The sequence below is a fragment of the Leucoraja erinacea genome, chromosome 5 (genome assembly GCF_028641065.1).
Source record: "Leucoraja erinacea ecotype New England chromosome 5, Leri_hhj_1, whole genome shotgun sequence".
Classification (NCBI taxonomy): domain Eukaryota; kingdom Metazoa; phylum Chordata; class Chondrichthyes; order Rajiformes; family Rajidae; genus Leucoraja; species Leucoraja erinaceus.
Genome location: NC_073381.1, coordinates 47,881,294 through 47,901,861, shown reverse-complemented (window position 1 = coordinate 47,901,861; position 20,568 = coordinate 47,881,294). Strand labels below are relative to the sequence as shown.

The 20,568-nt window shown below is 46.0% G+C and overlaps 1 protein-coding gene across 1 annotated transcript; it reads left to right on the top strand.

Annotated features, from left to right (window-relative positions):
* The first annotated feature begins 225 nt into the window (after positions 1–225).
* mpg (N-methylpurine DNA glycosylase) lies at positions 226–5,315 on the top strand. The gene has a single exon (XM_055635537.1). The coding sequence runs from the start codon at positions 845–847 to the stop codon at positions 1,784–1,786; it is 942 nt and encodes a 313-aa protein (XP_055491512.1). The 5' UTR covers positions 226–844; the 3' UTR covers positions 1,787–5,315.
* The last annotated feature ends 15,253 nt before the right edge of the window (positions 5,316–20,568 follow it).

Genomic DNA, 20,568 nt, shown 5'->3' with positions numbered 1-20,568 from the left:
ATAGGTTTAAACGAGGGAGGGGGGGGGGGGGGGGGGGGGGGGGGGGGGGGGAGGGGGAGGGTTATTAGGAACCTGTGGGGTAACTTTTTCACACAAAGGGTGGTGGATGTATGGAACGAGCTGCCAGAGGGTGTAGTTGAGGTAGGTACTATCGCACCGTTTAAGAAACCTGGATAGGACAGGTTTAGATGGACATTGCGAAACGCAGGCAGGTGGGACGAGTGTAGATGAGACACGAAGGTACACAAAAATGCTGGATAAACTCAGCGGGTGCAGCAGCATCTATGGAGCGAAGGAGATGAGACACGTTTGTCGGTCTAGGAAAGTTGGGCCGAAGAGACTGTTTCCACACATAATGACCTATGACTCTAAGAATATACGCGCCCCTTTTACATGTATCATGGCAAGAGAATATGAGTATTGGAGCTCTGTTTAGCTAGTCCAACAAAGAGCAGTTCAACATAACCGTCCCTACATTAATTATCACCCGGTGACACAGTTGGAATCTTGAGCAAAACACAACTGGTTGAGTAACTCAACGGGACAGGCGGCATCTGCGGAGGGAATGGAGAGATGGCGTTTCGGGTCGGAACTCTGGTTTTGGCTAAATCATCCGTCTGAATTGGGAAAACACCAGAAACGGTGCTTGGGAAACACAGAACCCAGCGCATTCTGGGTTTATCAAGCACCATTTTGGTTTCCCGCACTCCTACTTCCTGTTCCCGTGCCGCGGGTTAGTGTTGGGCGAGAGGAGCTCTTGGAGCTGAACTGCAAGCAGTGAGGAAACCGGAGCTACCCGTCCGTCGCAGCGCTGGACGCCAGGCTGCAGCCGGCTCTTGTTGAAATGGCATCGAGAAAGAGGAGGTTGCAACCTCCTGAGTACCCGGGGAGCTGCGGGACATCCAGCGAGCTGCAAGCTGCAGCAGAGAAGCTGGAGCGCGGTGCAGCGGCCGAGCCCCGGGTGTGGGACAACGGCGCAGCCACCGAGCTCCAGCCCCGGGTCCACGGTGCAGCGGCCGAGCTCCAGCCCCGGGTCCACGGTGCAGCGGCCGAGCCCCGGCATCAGGGAGCAGCGGCCGAACCCCGGCACCAGGACCACGGTGCAACCTGCACCGAGCGTTTCCACGCTTGCACGGCGTCTCCTCGCAGGCTCCTGTGGGATTTCTTCCGCCGGCCTTGCGTGGCCCTGGCCCGGGAGTGCCTGGGACAGGTGATGGTGCGGAGGCTTGCGGATGGCACCGAGCTGAGGGGCAGGATCGTGGAGACCGAAGCTTACCTGGGCGGTGAGGATTATGCCTCACACTCCCGCGGCGGCAGGCGGAGCCTCCGCAACGCCGCGATGTTTATGAGCCCAGGCACTCTGTACGTCTACCAGATCTACGGCCTTTACTTCTGTCTGAACTTGTCGAGCGAGGGCGACGGGGCGGCCGTGCTGGTCCGCTCGCTGGAGCCTCTGCAAGGGCTCGATACAATGAGGGGACTCCGCAGCAAGCGCAGGAAAGCAGGGGGCAAGCCGCTCAAAGACCACCAGCTCTGCAATGGCCCCTCCAAGCTGTGCCAAGCGCTGGACATCACCAAGAGCTTTGACCAGGAGCATCTGGCCACGACCACGGATCTCTGGATTGAACGAGGTCCCCAAGCCATTGCTGGAACAGAGATCATCTCCAGCAGCCGCATCGGGATAGGTTATGCGGGGGAGTGGGTTAGCAAACCTCTCCGCTTTTACATAAAAAACAACAAGTGTGTGAGCGTTATTGACAGGAAAGCCGAGGCGATGAACGACTAGTCGAACTGAAGATGCCGGTTTACACAAAAGGACACAAAGTGCTGAAATAACTCAGCAGGTCAGGCAGCATATCTGGAGAACATGCATAGTTTCGTTGACGTTTCGGGTCTAATTATCAATGCCCTCCTTATATTGTTAGTGGTTCTGTGGCTTCGTTTTGTTTTAGAAGCCCAAGTCGTTATTTCTTTTCTCCAGAGATGCTACAGCTTTTTGTGTCTATCTTCAGTCATTTTTTATGCTAAGCCTGTTCAAAATAGGGAGGTTTCACGCCAGTCGGGTCACGACCCATGACCCGTACTGTTGCTACGCTACTCCAAGTGGAGTACACGCGATGTACTGCTGGTAGGCACTTACCATTGTTTCCAGCGTAGCGGGCCCGTTAAAACCCGCTGAAATTGTCATTTTTTTGCGCTGTAAATAATTATGGAAATCGGGCTAAGCGTGAGAGACATTTAGCATACTTCAGAATTCCAAAAGTGAGGAGAAATGACGGTAGATAGAAACAAGAAGGGACAACAACAGCCAGAGGGCTTGGCGAACATTGGCCGTTTGCTCACTGCATTTCATCAACAGTAAGGCATTATTTGTGTATTACATGGTTCTCGTGGGTTTTTACATACAAAATGAAAACGCATCTGAAGAAAAAATTACAGCCAGATTTATCACTTCTGAGAATTTTTAGATGTCAAAGGAATCAAGAAAAAACACAAATAATGCCTTACCTGATGAAATGCAGTGAGCAAACGTGATAATTCCAAATATTTTCAATGTTTACCAAGCACTTTAGCTGCTGTAGTCCCTTCAGTTCTCGCTTCTCTATACATTCATTTCGCTTCACGTTTGGAATTCTAAAGTTGGGTACATGTCTCTCACAAAATTTTTTCCAGCGCAAAAATTCAACATTTTGGCGGTTTTTAACAGGTAGGAAAGTATGCGTTTCTAGCATTAATAACATATACCGGAAGTGACGGATGTCTTCCAGTTGGATTTAGCAGCTCCGTGCGTCGAGCCCTATGACCCAGCGACCTTTCGTGCAACCACCCTATATCATTTGATGTGATATTACGAGAAATGAGTAACCAATGACCTTGTAACAGTCATATTGAAATAATATTGACAAGAAAGGCCGTGTGGGCGAGTTGGGCAGAAGGACCTATTTCCACACTGTCACTCTAAAGGGAAAATAATTTAATATCCCTGAATTAAAACAATCACTTACAAAAATAAAGTTAAATCAGCATTAAGGCCTCACAGCTAGAGGAGACAGTCTAGCCAACATTTTAAAATTGCACTGGTCATCCAGTAGGGACAGGTAGGATTTTTAATACATTTCATGTATACTTCCATTAATTTTATAGTGTTCACTATTTATTTTAGTTATATTTATTATAAAGGGTAATAAAGGCTACGTAATATAGAGGCCATTCACCTATCAGGTCTGTACCAGGACTGTTAAAACAGTCCAACAGCTGATAATACCACAATTCTAGTCTTTCCACAAAATTTTACATCCGCCTTGATTGGCTAAGATGGGAGATTGTATTCCACATAATTGTATATATCTTTCCTCTGCTCTTACCCTTGGTGGTAATTTTGACATTTTGGTTGCTGACATCTCCAATTAAGAAATGTGTCCTTCACTATCAAAATGCTTTTTATCATTTTCAATACATCTCAATTTACCAGTTCCAGTATCTCAACTTTTTCACATAATTACAACTTTCTACTTCTACAGCCTCAGACAATGTGTCTAAAAGGAGTAGAGGAACATAGGGTTTAAGGGTATAGATATAAGATGATAAAACTTAGCAGAATTAGCCATCCAGCCCATCGAATCTCCACCATTCGAACGGATTTATTTTACCCCCTCAATCCCATTCTCCTACCTTCTACCCATGATCTTTGATGCCATTACTATGTGTCAATGCATGTTGTGGTACAATCACCCTATGACACAAATTCCTCAGTAATCAAGAGCAGAGAAGACCTAACTGCATACCAACCCTTCTCACCCAAATGCAATTTATAAGACATAGGAGTGGAATTAGTACTCTGCTGTTCGATCGTGGGTGATCTATTTTTTCCTCTCAACCCCATCCTCCTGCCTTCTCCCCATAACCTTTGATGCCCTTACTGTAAATGTGAGCAGTGCCAACTAATTCTAATTTGTTTGTGGTTTAGTGACCAAATTTTTAACCAAACTGGTGTCAAACCACCTGCAATGTAACATTTCAAAGAATTTCTCAATCCTTACGGCATTCTCTTCATACAATTATTCAACATTTCTCCAAAATGATGAATAGTTTGACAAATGCAAATGCCAGAGTTGGTTCATCAAAGTACTTCTCTAATTTTCCATTGAGTGGTTTTACTGTGCCTGCTCTGTTTGGTTTCTCTTTAAATTTGACATTTTCTGGAAATGCAGAACCACACAATTACTCTGGAAACAACAGCTGGGTTTTACTGACAAGCCCTGCAAGTGCTGTTTACAGTGAAAGATCTGGTGGAACTGCGCACTCATCTACTCTGCTTGTTCAAAAATAACAACCAACAATCATCAGGCTCTTGAAAACTACACAACATTAATCTCAACTATCAACTTCTATAGACTGTCTTTGGTTACACTCAGAAGGGGCAGAAGAGCATTGAGCCAAGAAAAACACACCATCCCTGTCCTGTCTATATCTGACTTACTATCTGATATCATGTTGTGGTGGAAGGGTGAATGAGCATAAAATATCTATGCTGCTGCTGCTAAGAAATTGGCCATTCACCTACACTTTTTTTAGTATTTCTATGTGGAGGAGGGGTAGGGTAAGGGGGAAACCGTTTCTCAGTCACTTCCTGGTGAGGATGTGACTATTCTCCGAGTCGCATCTTCGCCCCCACCCCCTCGCGGCCTCCCAACTGGATTGGCACGGCCTTTCCTGCCGGGGACCGGACCAAAGCTTCAGCAGCTGTGCAGCACTGGATTCACCGTGGAGCGGGCGATGCTTAACCTGGATCAGCGTTTGAAGCTCCGAAGTGTTGGGCCTGCTGCTTCAACATCGCGGAGCGGTGGTTTGCAGAGCTTCCAGCGCGGGCGGCGCTGACTTCAACATTGCGGAGTCCTGGGATCCCTTTGCTGAGGGCCGCCAGCGTGAATCTCCGCCCAGCTCGTCCTGCCGACTTCGGGAGCCGCGGTCTCCGGTAAGAAGTGGCCGATTCGGAAGTCCAAGCCGCTGAGAATGTTCTCCCGTTCTGACGTCGGAGTTCCATCATCCAGCGAGAGGGCCTGAATATCGGGCCGCCCATAGCGGCGACAGCGAGGGGTTCGGGAGCTCCCCGACCATGGGTGAACAACAGAGGAGGATGACTGAACTTTGGTGCCTTCCCTCACAGTGGGAAACTTTGATTCCGCTGTGTGGGGATGTCTATGTTAAAGACTATCGTGTTCTGTGTGCTTTTTTTTATACGTATAGCTGTATTGTGACCACAAATTTCACTGTACCAATTGGTACATGTGACAATAAATGTCTCTTGTCTTGTCTTATCTCTTGTCAATGCAGCTAAATGGGCATTCATACAATTAAAGTTTTTGTAGTTCAAGTATGGGGCATTCCTGCATGCTAGAACAAGGAACAGCAGGTTGGATTATGGGTAAACACTATCATTTGATGACATTCCAGGATTTCTCCCCTCTACAGTTCTGAAGAAGGATCCGGAGTCAAAATGTTTTCTGTCCATTTCCCTCCACAGATGTTGCCTGACCCATTGAGTTCCTCCACCAGTTTGATTTTTTCTCAAGATTCCAGCATCTGCAGCTTCTTGTTAACTGCATTATTCACAAATACAATATGTTCACAGCAGTATCACCATCCTACTTGAATGCAAACTGGGGATCCATCTACAGTATTGTGCAACACTTAGCATACCTCCCTTGAGAATCAGAGTTAGAAGATATTGATGGTGGAATTCTGGTTTACAGTACTGATACTTGGGTATTAGTTAATTTGTAGAACTCTAGTGCAGGCACATTGTCGCCCAAGACGTGTAGCGATTCTTACAACCTTACATAGTCCTATTTGTTAAAGAGCACAAGAACACAGGAAATGCAGGTTGGTGGTGGTGCGAGGGGAGGGGAGGGGGGCTTAGTGGGGCACAAGTGATGATCATACGGAAGAATATAAAATCAGAAGATTCATTCCACCCCACTTGTTTCACCAATTGTCACAATTGTGGCTGATCTTTTACCTTATCACCACTAATTCCTCACCTTTTGATTCTTCTAATATCAGAACACTTATCAATGTTACAATAGCCTCTACCACTTACCTGAGTAGAGGGTTTCAAAGACACAGCGACTCTCTTGACCAGGAGTATTCTTCTCCCTTCTGTCGTGAACGGTCCATCCGTCAGAAACAGTGATTTCTGGTTCTTGCCGCCCCCATCCAGGCATCAACTCCACGTCTGCCCTGTCACATGTTGTGCAATTCCCTCGGGTAAGATCACGCCCCATTCATTGAAACTCTTGATAGACCCAGTATCTTCTCGCATCACAAAACCACCGTCCCAGGAATCAATCAGGTGAACCGTTGCAGCACTGCCAGTTGGATATGTAGACCAGATCTGTGCACAATATTCAGTCTTTACATGACCCCATATGCTTAGAGCAAGTTATCTATTCTCAAGTTATCTTGGAACTGAAGGAAATTCACATTAGGGAATGGTGTTAGGTAAACTGTGGGGACTGAAGGCCGATAAATCTCCAGGGCCTGATGGTCTATGTTAGAGTACTCAAGGAAATGGCCCTAGAAATCGTGGATGCATTGGTGATCATTTTCCAATGTTCTATAGACTCTGGATCACTTCCTGTGGACTGGAGGGTAGCTAATGTAACCACATGTTTTAAGAAAGGAGTGAGAGAAAACTGAATTATAGACCAGTTAGCCTGACATCGGTAGTGGTGAAAATAGTTGAGTCGATTATTAAAGATGTAATAGTAGCGCATTTGGATCGGTCAAAGTCAGCATGGATTTATGAAGGAGAAATCCTGCTTGACTAATCTGGAATATTTTGAGGATGTAACAAGTAGAATGGACATGGGAGAGCCAGTGGATGTGGTGTATCTAAACTTTCAAAAAGCCTTTGACAAGGTCCCACACAAGAGATTAGTGTGCAAAATTAAAGCACATGGTATTGGGGGTAGGGTATTGACATGGATAGAGAACTGGTTGGCAGACAGGAAGCAAAGAGTAGGAATTAATGGGTCATTTTCAGAATAGCAGGCAGTGACTAGTGTGGTGCCACAAGGCTCGGGTGCTGGGACCCCAGTTAGTTACAATATATATTAACAATTTAGACGAAGGAATTAAATATAACATCAAGTTTGCGGATGACAAAGCTGAGTGGCAGTGTGAGCTGCGAGGAGGATGCTAGGAGGCTGCAGGGTGACTTGGATAGGTTGGGTGAGTGGGCAGATGGATGGCAGATGCAGTATAATGTGGACAAATGTGAGGTTATCCTCTGGTGGCAAGGACAAGAAAGCAGATTATTATCTGATTGGTGTCAGATTAGGGAAAGGGGAGGTGCAACGAGAGCTGTTTGTCCTTGTACATCAGTCATTAAAAGTAAGCATGCAGGTAGAGTGGCATGTTGGTCTTCACAGCGAGAGCATTTGAGTATAGGAGCAAGGAGGTCCTGCAGTCGCACAAGGCCCTGGTGAGACTGCACCTGAAGTATTGTGTGCAGTTTTGGTCTCCTAGTTTGAGGAAGAACATTCTTGTTATTGAGGGAGTGCAGCATAGGTGCACCAGGTTAATTCTCGGGATGGCGGGACTGACAAATGATGAAAGAATGGATCGACTGGGCTTATATTCACTGGAATTTAGAAGGATGAGGGGGAATATATAAAGTTCTTAAGGGATTGGGCAGGCTAGATGCAGGAAAAATGTTCCCGATGTTGGGGGAGCCCAGAACTAGGGGTCACAGTTGAGGAATAAGGGGTAGGCCATTTAGGACTGAGATGAGGAAAAAGATTTTCACCCAGAGAGTTGTGAATCTAGAATTCTTTATCACAGATGGCAATGGAGACCAGTTCACTGGATATTTTCAAGAGAGAGTTGGATATAGTTCTTTGGCTAAACATAATCAAGGGATATAGAGAGAAAACAGGAACGGGGTATTGATTCTGGATGATCAGCCATGATCATATTGAATGGCTGTGCTAGCTCGAATGGCCTACTGCACCTATTTTCTATGTTTCTATGCATAAGGGCCAACATACCATTTGCCTGGCTGATAGCTGGCAGAACCTGCAGTGAAAATTTATATTCTTCCTATGCAAGGACACGCAAATTCCTCCGAATACCTTTCAATATCTCACCACGTAAATATATTGTTTTTCTATTTCTGTCTCAAAGTGCATGATCTTACATTTTTGCTATATTTTCCATTACATCTTGGAGGCATTATATGAGCTCACACCAAGAACCGAAGATACAAAGAACAAGGATGCATCTTAAACTCTACACAGGCAGATGCTAACATATTAGCTAAACTGCACAGGCTGATAGAAGGATTTTACGTTGTTTAATTTCCAAGCTCCTTTAACATTATCCAATTATAAAATGATTGGATAATGTGGTTTCCAATTGAATTGGTATTTGAAAAATTATAGGTGTATTAAATGATAACAGTTTGAAAAGAGCATAAACTAAGAAATATAACGTTCGTATTGAAAGCATCATGTATAGACAGACACAAAAGGCTTATTTGATTTATTTTCCAATTCTTACTTCGCAATAACATTTTGTGTCAATGACCCATATTAAATTTAGCCAAACTTTTCCTTTTTTTATACCTAAAGAATCTTATGATCTGGTTTTATGTTTTCTCTCATCTTTCCTCATATTCCATACTATCCCACCTTTATCAAAGCTTTGAACATCTTTTACTGTATTCTTGAATTTTACTAATCTTACTGATTTTTTGGCAGTGTTATAATCCTTTCTGTTGATTCAACACTACCTTTGATATTTCTTCTTTGCCACAGTTGGAAACCGTGTTGTAATTCTTTATACATTTTGCATTGTTAGTTTACTGTAATACCTGGAGAAGGTGCTTGGGAAGCTGAAAGGGCTGAAGGTGGATGTCACCTGGACCAGATGGGCTGCACCCTAGGGTTCTGAAAGAGGTTGCTTTAGTGATTGTGGAGGCATTGACAGTAATATTTCAAGAATCACTAAAGACAGGAGAGGTCCCAGATGATTGGAAAATTGCCAATATTAACCCGCTGCACAAGAAGGGAGCAAAGGAGAATTATCGTATCACTCTTCTTAAATGCAGCATCAATCTTCTGAGCTACAATGCTATTACTTTTTGAGGGCATGTAGACAACTCCCACCAGTGTTTTCTGCCCTTTGCTTTTTTCAAGCTTCACCCAACATACTGATTTTCTGAGCTAGGACCTTTCCTTTCTATCCATTTATTTAAAAATCCAGTCCATACCATGTTTTTCCTTCCCATTTTTGGCCATCTCTGGAATATCATGCGCTATTTAATTATTTTAATTATTTATGGGGTTTTTTGCAACCATGAACCTGTAATACCTATTGGATAATATTCAATTATTTATGTTTGTGCCTGAAATTCCCCCACATTAAAAAAATTACACTCACATCCAGATAAATAAACTTGAGTATTGTGTATGTACTGTTTACTCCTGCTCTGACTCAAAATGGAGGTGTAGATGGAGAAAAAATGCCGACTGACATCACAATACATTCACACGCTCCGGGCGTTCCGGGCACTCCAGCATTCCAACCCGCTCGGCCCAGCTGGGATCCCTCGCCCTCTCCATCGCTACCCTCCCTCCCCCCACACTGCCCCCCTCTCTCTAACCCCCTCCCTCCCTGCCCCTCTCCCTCTCTACCCCCCTCACCTACCTCTCCCTCTCTACCCTCTCCCCCTCCAGCACTCAAACCAGCTCGGCCCCACACGTTCGGCTCCGCGCAAACAAGGAGAGCTCCAAGCATTGGATTCGGGACGAGGAGCCCATCGTGGAGAGTTACATCGGCTTCATTACTGTGACTCCTATGGCTCCAGAGGGGATTTGAAGGGTTTGTGGCGGTGGTGAACAAGGACATAGAAAATATGTGCAGGAGTAGGCCATTCGGCCCTTCGAGCCTGCACCGCCATTCAATATGATCATGGCTGAATATCCAACTCAGTATCCTGTACCTGCCTTCTCTTCCATACCCCCTGATCCCTTTTGCCACAAGGGCCACATCTAATTCCCTCTTACATATAGCCAATGAACTGGCCTCAACTACTTTCTGTGGCAGAGAATTCCACAGATTCGCCACTGTGACATTTTGTTTTCTCATCTAGGTCCTAAAAGACTTCCCCCTTATCCTTAAACTGTGACCCCTTGTCCTGGACTTCCCCAACATCGGGAACAAACTTCTTGCATCTAGCCTGTCCAACACCTTAAGAATTTTGTAAGTTTCTATAAGATCCCCCCTCAATCTTCTAAATTCTAGCGAGTACAAGCCAAGTCTATCCAGTCTTTCTTCATATGAAAGTCCTGCCATCCCAGGAATCAGTCTGGTGAACCTTCTCTGTACTCCCTCTAGGGCAAGAATGTCTTTCCTCAGATTAGGAGACCAAAACTGTGTGCAATACTCCTGGTGTGGTCTCATCAAGGCCCTGTACAACTGCAGTAGAACCTCCCTGCTCCTATACTCAAATCCTTTTGCTATGAATACGAGCATACCATTCGCTTTCTTCACTGCCTGCTGCACCTGCATGCCTACTTTCAATGACTGGTGTACCATGATACCCAGGTCTCGTTGCATCTCCCCTTTTCCTAATCGGCCACCATTCAGACAATAGTCTACTTTCCTGTTCTTGCCACCAAAGTGGATAACCTCACATTTATCCACATTATACTGCATCAGTCATGCATTTGCCCACTCACCCAACCTATCCAAGTCACCTTGCAGCCTCCTAGCATCCTCCTCACAGCTAACACTGCCCCCCAGCTTCGTGTCATCCGCAAATTTGGAGATGTTGCATTCAATTCCCTCGTCCAAATCATTAATATATATTGTAAATAGCTGGGATCCCAGCACTAAGCCTTGTGGTACCCCACTAGTCACCGCCTGCCATTCTGAAAAGGACCAGTTTACTCCTATTCTTTGCTTCCTGTCTGCCTGCCAGTTCTCTATCCACATCAATACTGAACCCCCAATACCGTATGCTTTAAGTTTGCATATTAATCTTTTATGTGGAACCTTGTTGAAAGCCTTCTGGAAGTCCAGATATAACACATCCACTGATTCTCCCTTACCCACTCTACTAGTTACATCCTCGAAAAATTCTATAGGATTCGTCAGACATGATTTACCTTTCATAAATCCATGCTGACTTTGTCCAATGATTTCACCACTTTCCAAATGTGCTGCTATCCCATCTTTAATAACTGACTAGCATTGTCCCCACTACCGATGTTAGACTAACTGGTCTGTAATTCCCCATTTTCTCTCCCTCCCTGTTTTTAAAAAGTGCGGTTACATTAGCTACCCTCCAATCCTCAGGAATTACTCCAGAATCTAAAGAGTTTTGAAAAATTATCACTAATGCATCCACTATTTCTGGGGCTACTTCCTTAAGCACTCTGGGATGCAGCCTATCTGGCCCTGGGGATTTATCGGACTTTAATCCATTCAATTTACCTAACACCACTTCTGGACTAACCTGTATTTCACTCAGCTCCTCCACCTTATTTGACCCCCGGTCCCCTGCTATTTCCGGCAGATTATTGATGTCTTCCTTTAGTGAAGACCGAACCAAAGTAGTTATTCAATTGGCCTGCCATGTCCTTGTTCCCCATGATCAATTCACATGTTTCTGACTGCAAGGGACCTACATTTGTTTTAACTAATCTTTTTCTCTTCACATACCTGTTAAAGCTTTTGCTGTCTGTCTTTATGTTCCCTGCCAGTTTTCTTTCATAATCTGTTTTCCCTTTCCTAATTAATCCCTTTGTCCTCCTCTGCTGGACTCTGAATTTCTCCCAGTCCTCTGGTAGGCTGCTTTTTCTGCTAATTTGTAAGCTTCATCTTTTGGTTTGATACTATCCCTAATTTCCCTTGTTATCCACAGATGCACTACCTTCCCTGATTTATTCTTTTGCCAAACTGGGATGAACAATTGCTGTAGTTCATCCATACGGTCTTTAAATGCCTTCCATTGCATATCCACCGTCAACCCTTTAAGAATCAATTGCCAATCTTGGCCAATTCACGTCACATACCCTCAAAGTTACCTTTTTTAAAAGTTCAGAACCCTTGTTTCTGAATTAACTATGTCACTCTCCATCCTAATGATGAACCCAAGGAGCCATGCACAACAAGACTACTAACTAACCCTTCCTCATTACTCAATACCCAGTCTAGAATAGCCTGCTCTCTCGTTGGTTCCACTACATGTTGGACATGAGTGCCAAGTTCACCCGGCTGGGGGCCTCTGCTGAGTGGCTGCCTGGCCCCAGCTACCCTGGCCCCAGCCCTATGAGAAGGACCGATTCATCAAGCCCGACCTCAACTCCCTCAACGTGCTCACCTTCGCTGGCAGCGGCATCCCAGCGGCATCAATATTCCCAACTACGACGACATCCGTCAGCCGAAGGGGTTTAAAAACATCTCTCTCTCTCTCTCTCTCTTTTTTTTTTTAATTGGTAAATTTAAATCGGCCAATTCCTTCACAAGAACATTTTCGTTCTTCGACCTGTCAGTGTGATTAATTATTTGTAGCAGCTTGCCAAATGTGTGCATAAACCGAACTTCCATACATAATGCCACAACCACAGCTAACGATACTTTACTGGCTCTGGAACATTTTGAGACATACTGGATTCAGAAATGGCTGACCCAAAGGGGTCTTGGTGAGACCACACCTGGAGTATTGCGTACAGGATAGACTCGGCTTGTACTTGCTAGAATTTAGAAGATTGAGGGGAGATCTTATAGAAACTTACAAAATTCTTAAAGGGTTGGACAGGCTAGATGCACGAAGATTGTTCCCGATGTTGGGGAAGTCCAGAACAAGGGTTCACAGTGAGGGGGAAGTCTTTTAGGACCGAGATGAGAAAGACATTTTTCACACACAGAGTGATGAATCTGTGGAATTCTCTGCCACAGAAGGTAGTTGAGGCCAGTTCATTGGCTATATTTAAGAGGGAGTTAGATGTGGCCCTTGTGGCTAAAGGGATCAGGGGCTATGGAGAGAAGGCAGGGATGGGATACTGAGTTGGATGATCAGCCATGATCACATAGAATGGCGGTGCGGGCTCGAAGGGCCGAATGGCCTACTCCTGCACCTATTTTCTATGTTTTTATGTTAATTCAAAAGAACCAATTAAAAAAAAACATGTAACCTTACAAGTAGATACATTGTTTTTAATAATTCAGGAGGCAATTTAAGAGATTTATTTTGAAACTGACAAAGCAAATCTCTTGTATTGAAATATGTAAAATAATTAATAAAACAATGTAACATCCATTGAAACCAATGAATAAATGTACATTTTAATTGACCCTCATTAAAATTGTTAGTTTCTAATTTAAGGATATATCAGTTTACAGACAGTTCTCAGGAACAGAACCCTTACATCAACCAAGAACTGCTTGTGACGTTTCCAATCCTCCTTTTAATATATTTTTGTAGATTACTTTTGTCATCACAATGTTGTACTGTCAACTAATAAACTGATCAGATGCAGAACTTCCAAATGCATTCAACTGTGGTAACGAATCTGCTTAAAACAATGGGCAATAATATAAAAAGTCAATTAGCACAATATAACTTGGATATTGTAGACAGTTAACATCAACACTAATGTAATGTTGAAACCTGAATTAATTTGTTTTTCTTTCCTAGCATGAATTTACCACCATGGAAATTAATGGTGAGGATATGTGTATATTGTATGTGTATGTTTTCATGCTGAATCGTAACCTTATCTTATTTAATATATTGTGACATGGAGATATATTGTAACATGGAGATATATTGTAACAAGATTTAATTTTGACTAAAAAATAGTTGTTCAACATCCTCATGGTGTCAGCATTTCTACAAATTGGAGTTTGTTGTCCTACTTTGTCTCAGATCTATCTGTTCATGCAACAACAGCTAAATCTTTTCAACACCAGACCTGTAACACTGGATTTGAGGTTGATGCAATAGCTTTCTGCAACTGTGATAATCTGCATCCTACACACATAGAATGTGTTGGACTGAAGAAAGGTATTGACTCAAAATGGTCACCCATCCTTTTTCTCCAGATGCTGCCTGACCCGCTGAATTACTCCAGCACTTTGTGTCTATCTTCGGTATAAACCAGCATCAGCAGTTCATAAGTTCAGGGGCAGAATTAGGCCATTCGGCCCAACAAGTCTACTCTGCCATTCAATCATGGCAGATCTATCTTTCTTTCTCGACTCCATTCTCCTGCCTTCGCCCCGTAACCCCCGACAACCCTAACTAATCAAGAATCTGTTAATCTCTGTCTTTTGATTGGCCTCCATAGCCGCCTGTGGCAATGAATTCCACAGATTCACCACCCACTAAAGAAATTTCTTCTCATCTCATTTCTAAAGGTACATCCTTTTATTCTGAGGCTATGGCCTCTGGTCCGAGACTCTCCTACTAGTGGAAACATCCTCTCCACATTCATGCTATCCAGGTCTTTCAGTATTTTGTTAGTTTGAATGAGGTTCCCCCTAATCCTTTTAAACTCCAGCGACCTAGTACCTTCAAACGCGCATCCTTTCCTTTCTACACAACTACACCTACATCTATAATTGGGTACTTGCACACTGATGTTGCACCAATAACCTCTTCTGCATTTGCTTATCTCTTGTTATAACATCAATGTGTGCTAAGTGGTAAATCAGAAACAAGGCAATTTCTGAGTATACATTTGATTGGTCTGCAGATTTGGAAGTTCACAGCCAATCTCTGCAATCACCCCTTCTCATTTACGAGATAGCTAATGCTGTGTTCTGAAGTGAGTGGGCTCACTGCAGAAAGCAACCCAGGGTAACGCTTTAAAGATAGGCTAACATAGGAGCAATAACTCCCACTTCTTGTAAGGAGTCACTAGGAGCAGCATGAATTAGACATTTGATCAAGTCAAGTCAAGTCAAGTCAAGTTTATTTGTCACATACACATACGAGATGTGCAGTGAAATGAAAGTGGCAATGCTCGCGGACTTTTGTGCAAAAGACAAACAACAAAACAACCAAACAATTTATAAACACAATCATAACACACATATTCTTTTACATAATAAATAATAGAAGGAAAAACGTTCTGTAGAGTTAGTCCCTGGTGAGATAGGAGTTTACAGTCCGAATGGCCTCTGGGAAGAAACTCCTTCTCAACCTCTCCGTTCTCACTGCATGGCAGCGGAGGCGTTTGCCTGACCGTAGCGGCTGGAACAGTCCGTTGCAGGGGTGGAAGGGGTCTCTCATGATTTTGTTTGCTCTGGAGTTGCACCTCCTGTTGTATAGTTCCTGCAGGGGGGTGAGTGAAGTTCCATAGTGCGTTCGGCTGAACGCACTACTCTCTGCAGAGCCTTCTTGTCCTTGGCAGAGCAATTCCCAAACCAGATGGTAATGTTCCTGGACAAGATGCTTTCCACCGCCACTGCATAGAAGCACTGGAGGATCCTCGGAGACACTCTGAATTTGGAAACCAAAACTGCACACAATACCCCAGGTGTGGTCTCACTAGATCCCTGTACATCTGCAGAAGGACCTCTACCTGGAAGGATCCAGGTAGGATTGCACATTTTAACAGCTGTTCGTTGAACAACTGCAGTAAATGTTTTATTCTTTAAAAAAAACATTGTACTGGGAAGAAAAACTTACAAGACAATTTTCCTTTAGAGTATTTAATAGAGTAATTCAGTATACCAAATGTCTCCGATGCCTGTCTTCCTTCCAGATACTGTTATTGCTAAATCATAAGGATATTTACAGCGATCCACCAATGTCTTCAGTATTCAGTATCCAGGAGTACCTTGTGGACATAGAAGAAAGTAGATGTTGGAATTTAGTTCGGACCAATATACTGAATTACTCTATTAAATACTCTAAAGGAAAATTGTCTTGTAAGTTTTTCTTCCCAGTACAATGTTTTTTTTAAAGAATAAAACATTTACTGCAGTTGTTCAACGAACAGCTGTTAAAATGTGCGATCCTACCTGGATCCTTCCAGGTAGAGGTCCTTCTGCAGATGTACAGGGATCTAGTGAGACCACACCTGGGGTATTGTGTGCAGTTTTGGTTTCCAAATTTGATGAAGGACATTATTTTTATTGAGGGAGTACAGTGTAGGTTCACGAGGTTAATTCCCGGGATGACGGGACTGTCATATGTTGATAAAATGAAGCGGCTGGGCTTGGATACGCTGGAATTTAGAAGGATGAGAGGGAATTTTATTTAAACATATAAGATTATTAAGGGTTTGGACACGCTAGAGGCAGGAAACCATGTTCCCGATGTTGGGGGAGTCCAGAACCATGGGCCACAGTTTAAGAATAAGGGGTAAGCCATTTAGAACGGAGATGAGGAAAAACGTGTTCACACAGAGGGTTGTGAATCTATGGAATTCTCTGTCTCAGAAGGCAGTGGAGGCCAATTCTCTGGATGCTTTCAAGAGCGATAGAGCTCGTAAAGATAGCGGAGTCATGGGATATGGCGAGAAGGCAGGAACGGGGTACTTACTGATTGTGGATGATCAGTCATGATCATATTGGATGGCAGTGGGGAGAAGGGAGAGGGGGAGAGGGAGAGGAAAGGGGGGGAAAGAGGGGGGGGGGAGAGGGGGGAGGGTGGCGAGGAGGAGGAGAGGAGGAGGGGGGGCAGGGGGGGGGGGGGGGAGGAGGGGGCAAGAGAGTAGAGGAGGTGGGGAGGGAGAGGAGGAGAGAGGGGAGGGGGGGAGGGGGGAGGGATGAGAGGGGAGAGAGAGGGGAGGGGGAGTTGGGAGAGATGGGGGGAAAGGGAGGAGGGGGGGGAAGGGGGGGGAGGGGGGAGGGAGGGGGGGGGGTTGGGCAGAGGAGAGGGGGTTGGAGGGGGGGAGGAGAGGGGGGTTGGTGGGGGAAAAGAGGAGAGGGGGGGTTGGCGGAGAGGAGAAGGAGGAGGGGGAAATGGGTGCGGCGGAGAGAGGGGAGGGGGACAGGGAGGGAGGGGGAGGGAGAGAGGGAGGGAGGAGAGGGGGAGGGGGGGGTGGAGGGGAGAGGATGGGGGGAATGAGGAGGGGGGGGGGGGGGAGGAGGAGGGAGGGAGGGGGGGCGGGGGGATGGGGAGGGGGGGAGGGGGAAGGGGGGAGGAGGGGGGGGGGGGGAAGGGGTGGAGAGAGGGGGGGGAGGGGGGAGAGGAGGGAGTGAGGGGGGGGGAAGGGAGGGGGGAGCGGGGAGAGGAGGGTGGGAGAGAGAGATGGGAGGAGGGAGGGGGGAGAGAGAGGGGAGGGGAGGGGGGAGGGGAGGGTGGGGGGCAAGGGGGTAGGGGTGTGGGAAAAAGGGGAGGCGAGGTGGTAGGGGGAGGGGGGAGAGGGGGTGGGAGGAGAAGGGGAGGGGAGGGAGGGGGGAGGAGGGAGAGGAGGGAGAGGAGGGAGGGGAGAGGAGGGGAGAGGGGGAGAGGGGGAGAGAGGGGGGAGAGGGGACGGAGGGAGGAGAGAAACAGGAGGGAGAGAGGCACGAGGAGAGAGGGGTGGAGGGGGAGAGAGGGGTGAGTAGAGGGGATAGGGAGGGTAGAGGGGGGGGGAGGAGGGGAGGAGGAGAGAGAATGGGGAGGGGAGGGAGCAGAGGGGAGGGTGGAGGGTAGGGGGAAGGAGAGTAGGAGGTGGAAGGTGGAGGGGGGGTAGAGGGGGAGAGGGGGCAGAGAGAGGAGGGCAGAGTGGGGGAGGGAGAGAGAGAGAGGAGAGAGGGGTGGTAGAGGTGGGGGGAGAGGGGAGGGGGGGGGGTAGGGAGAGATGGAGGGCGGAGAGAGGAGGAGAAGAGGAGGAGAGAGGATGGAGGGGGGGAGAGAAGGGGGGAGAAAAGAGGGGGAGGGTGGGGGAGGGGGGAGAGAAAAGGGGAGGGGGAGAGAGAAGGGGGGAGAGAAGGGGGGGGAGAGAGAAGGGGAGAGAAGGAATTTGAAGGGGGAGAGAGAAGGGGGAGAGTGAGAAGGGGGATGAGAGATCAAAGGTGATGGGAAGAGGGGGGAGAGGCAGGGATGGAAGGGAGTGATGGGGAGAGAGATAGTTGTGAGAGGGAGGGGAGAGAGTAGGAGGGTAGAGGGGAGAGAGAGAGTAGAGGGGGAGCAGAGAGAGAGTAGTAGGGGAAGAGAGAGAGAGAGAGAACGAGGGAGAGGGAGAGAGAGTAGAGGGGGAGAGAGAGCGAGAGAGTAGAGGAGCGAGTGTAGAGGGGGAGGGAGGGGATGAGAGAGGAGGGCATGAGTGAGGAGGAGGGAGGAGAGTGGAGGGAGAGAGAAGAGGGAGAGTTGGAGGGGGGAGAGAAGAGGAGGGGAGGTGGAGGGGGGAGAAGAGGAGGGGAGGGTGGAGAGGGGAGAGGATAGGTGGGGTAGTGGTGGAGGGGGAGGGGGAGTGGAGGGGGGGGGAGAGGGAGGAGGTAGATAGGGAGGAGGGTAGGACAACCTGCTCTATTTGATCTTATTTGATTGTGCTCGCCAGACCACGTGAAGGTTCCAACTCCCACACCTGTCCCATTGTGATGTCATATCATTATGTAAATGAAATCCATTGTGATTGGACATCTGTGAGATGGCCCTGTGACTCATGCAGCAGCTTGATTTTAATTTTTTAAAATGTTTTTTACTAAAAAAAGCAGGGAAATTAATAACCAAATTTTCTAATTTTCAAAACAATATGTGGAGGAGGAAAAATTCTACAGGTATATGTTAAACAAAATTCCATTACGGCAAAGGGTGGAGGAGTAAATTCACAAACAGCTTAAACGAATTTTCATGAAATAGAGCCCGTTACAAACCAACAAACAAGAGTTTTAATAGTTACTAGACCAAGTGGGGGGAGAGAAGTGGAAGAGAGGCCTCAAAAAGAGTATTAAGCTTCAGCGATAATAAGCGATAATTCAACCAGCCACCACTGGAGGGTGCTAAATCCCTATTGTGAATTATTTGTCGTCTCCTTGATTGATGTTCTTAAACCACTACTTGGTGGTAGTAAGATTGACAGGGTTTCCAGTGCGTTGTCAAGCTCTTTGACTCATCTTCACTTAAAATAAATATTCCTCCAATTAAACATTCAGAAAAACAAAGAATTAGGCTTCTACCCCACCAAAATGCTGCAATTATAGAAACATAGAAAATAGGTGCAGGAGTAGGCCATTCGGCCCTTCGAACCCGGACCGCCATTCAATATGATCATGGCTGATCATCCAACTCAGTATCCCATCCCTGACTTCTCTCCATACCCCCTGATCCCTTTAGCCACAAGGGGCACATCTAACTCACTTAAATATAGCCAATGAACTGGCCTCAACTACCTTCTGTGGCAGAGAATTCCACAGATTCACCACTCTCTGTGTAAAAAATGATTTTCTCATCTCGGTCCTAAAAGATTTCCCCTTTTATCCTTGAACTGTGACCCCTAGTTCTGGACTTCCCCAACATTGGGAATAATCTTCCTGCATCTAGCCTGTCCAACCCCTTAATAAGTTTGTAAGTTTCTATAAGATCCCCCCTCAATCTTCTAAATTCTTGCGTGCACAAGCCGAATGAGGCCCTTTATTGAGGCGCTTCTCTCTTCCAAGTATGTGCCTCAGTCAGTAATAGGTATTTAAACCTTCCATCCAGCCTTCGTTGACATTCCCATAATATTACAGAAATATGAAGTGCAGAAAGGGAATAGTCAGCCCAATGTCTGTGCCAGTCAAAAATGGACTGTGTTTTCATTAGCCTTTGGTTTATGGCTCTTCGAGTCTTCGATCAAGAACTTTTTAAATGTGGTGAGGATTAGTGCTTCCACTGCCATTTCAGACAGTGGGTTTCCATTGCCCTGTGCTGGTTGTAATATGTATGTCCCTTCCCAGCTACTAATTTCAGCACACCACTCATCTCTGCCCATGGTTCAGGGCATCTGCTGCTGAAAACTCATTCATGCCTTTATCACTCTCATATTCCTGAGGTCTCCTGATCAGGCACTGATCTTTTACGCGCGATGCTACCCATATCATCGCCCATTCCCATCATCTTGTCAGAAGTACGCAAACTTTTCACAGATAAGTTGTCCAACATTTGAAATTCCAGCTATTGATCTTTTGTTTAGTTATCTGGCCATTAATTTTTAGTCGTTCATCTGATGTGAAGGGTCTACTATAAACCTACTGACTCCCATAGTTATCTGGACTCCCTTCCCACAAAACCCACCGCTTCCCAGGTACTTTCCCCAGCAACCGCAGGAGATGTAACACCTGTCCCTAAATCTCTTCTCTCGCCTCCAGCCAGGGACCCCAGCAGAGGTTCACGTGCACCTCCTCTAACCTCATCTACAGCCCCCAGTGTTCTTGATGTGGCCTCCTGTACATCGGCGAGTCCAAACATAGACTCGATAACCACTTGCGATCAGTTCACCATGTCTATGGGATCTCCCAGTTGCTAACCCTTTTGCATATTATCTAACATCTGCAGTTCTTTGTTTCTACATATGAAGCATAGTTATGTGCAGTTATATATACCAATGCAGTTTGCAGTTTGATCATGAATTCCTGTAA

Coding starts and splice junctions, on each gene's coding strand:
- mpg (XM_055635537.1), top strand. CDS start 845: ATGGCATCGAGAAAGAGGAGGTTGCAACCTCCTGAGTACCCGGGGAGC.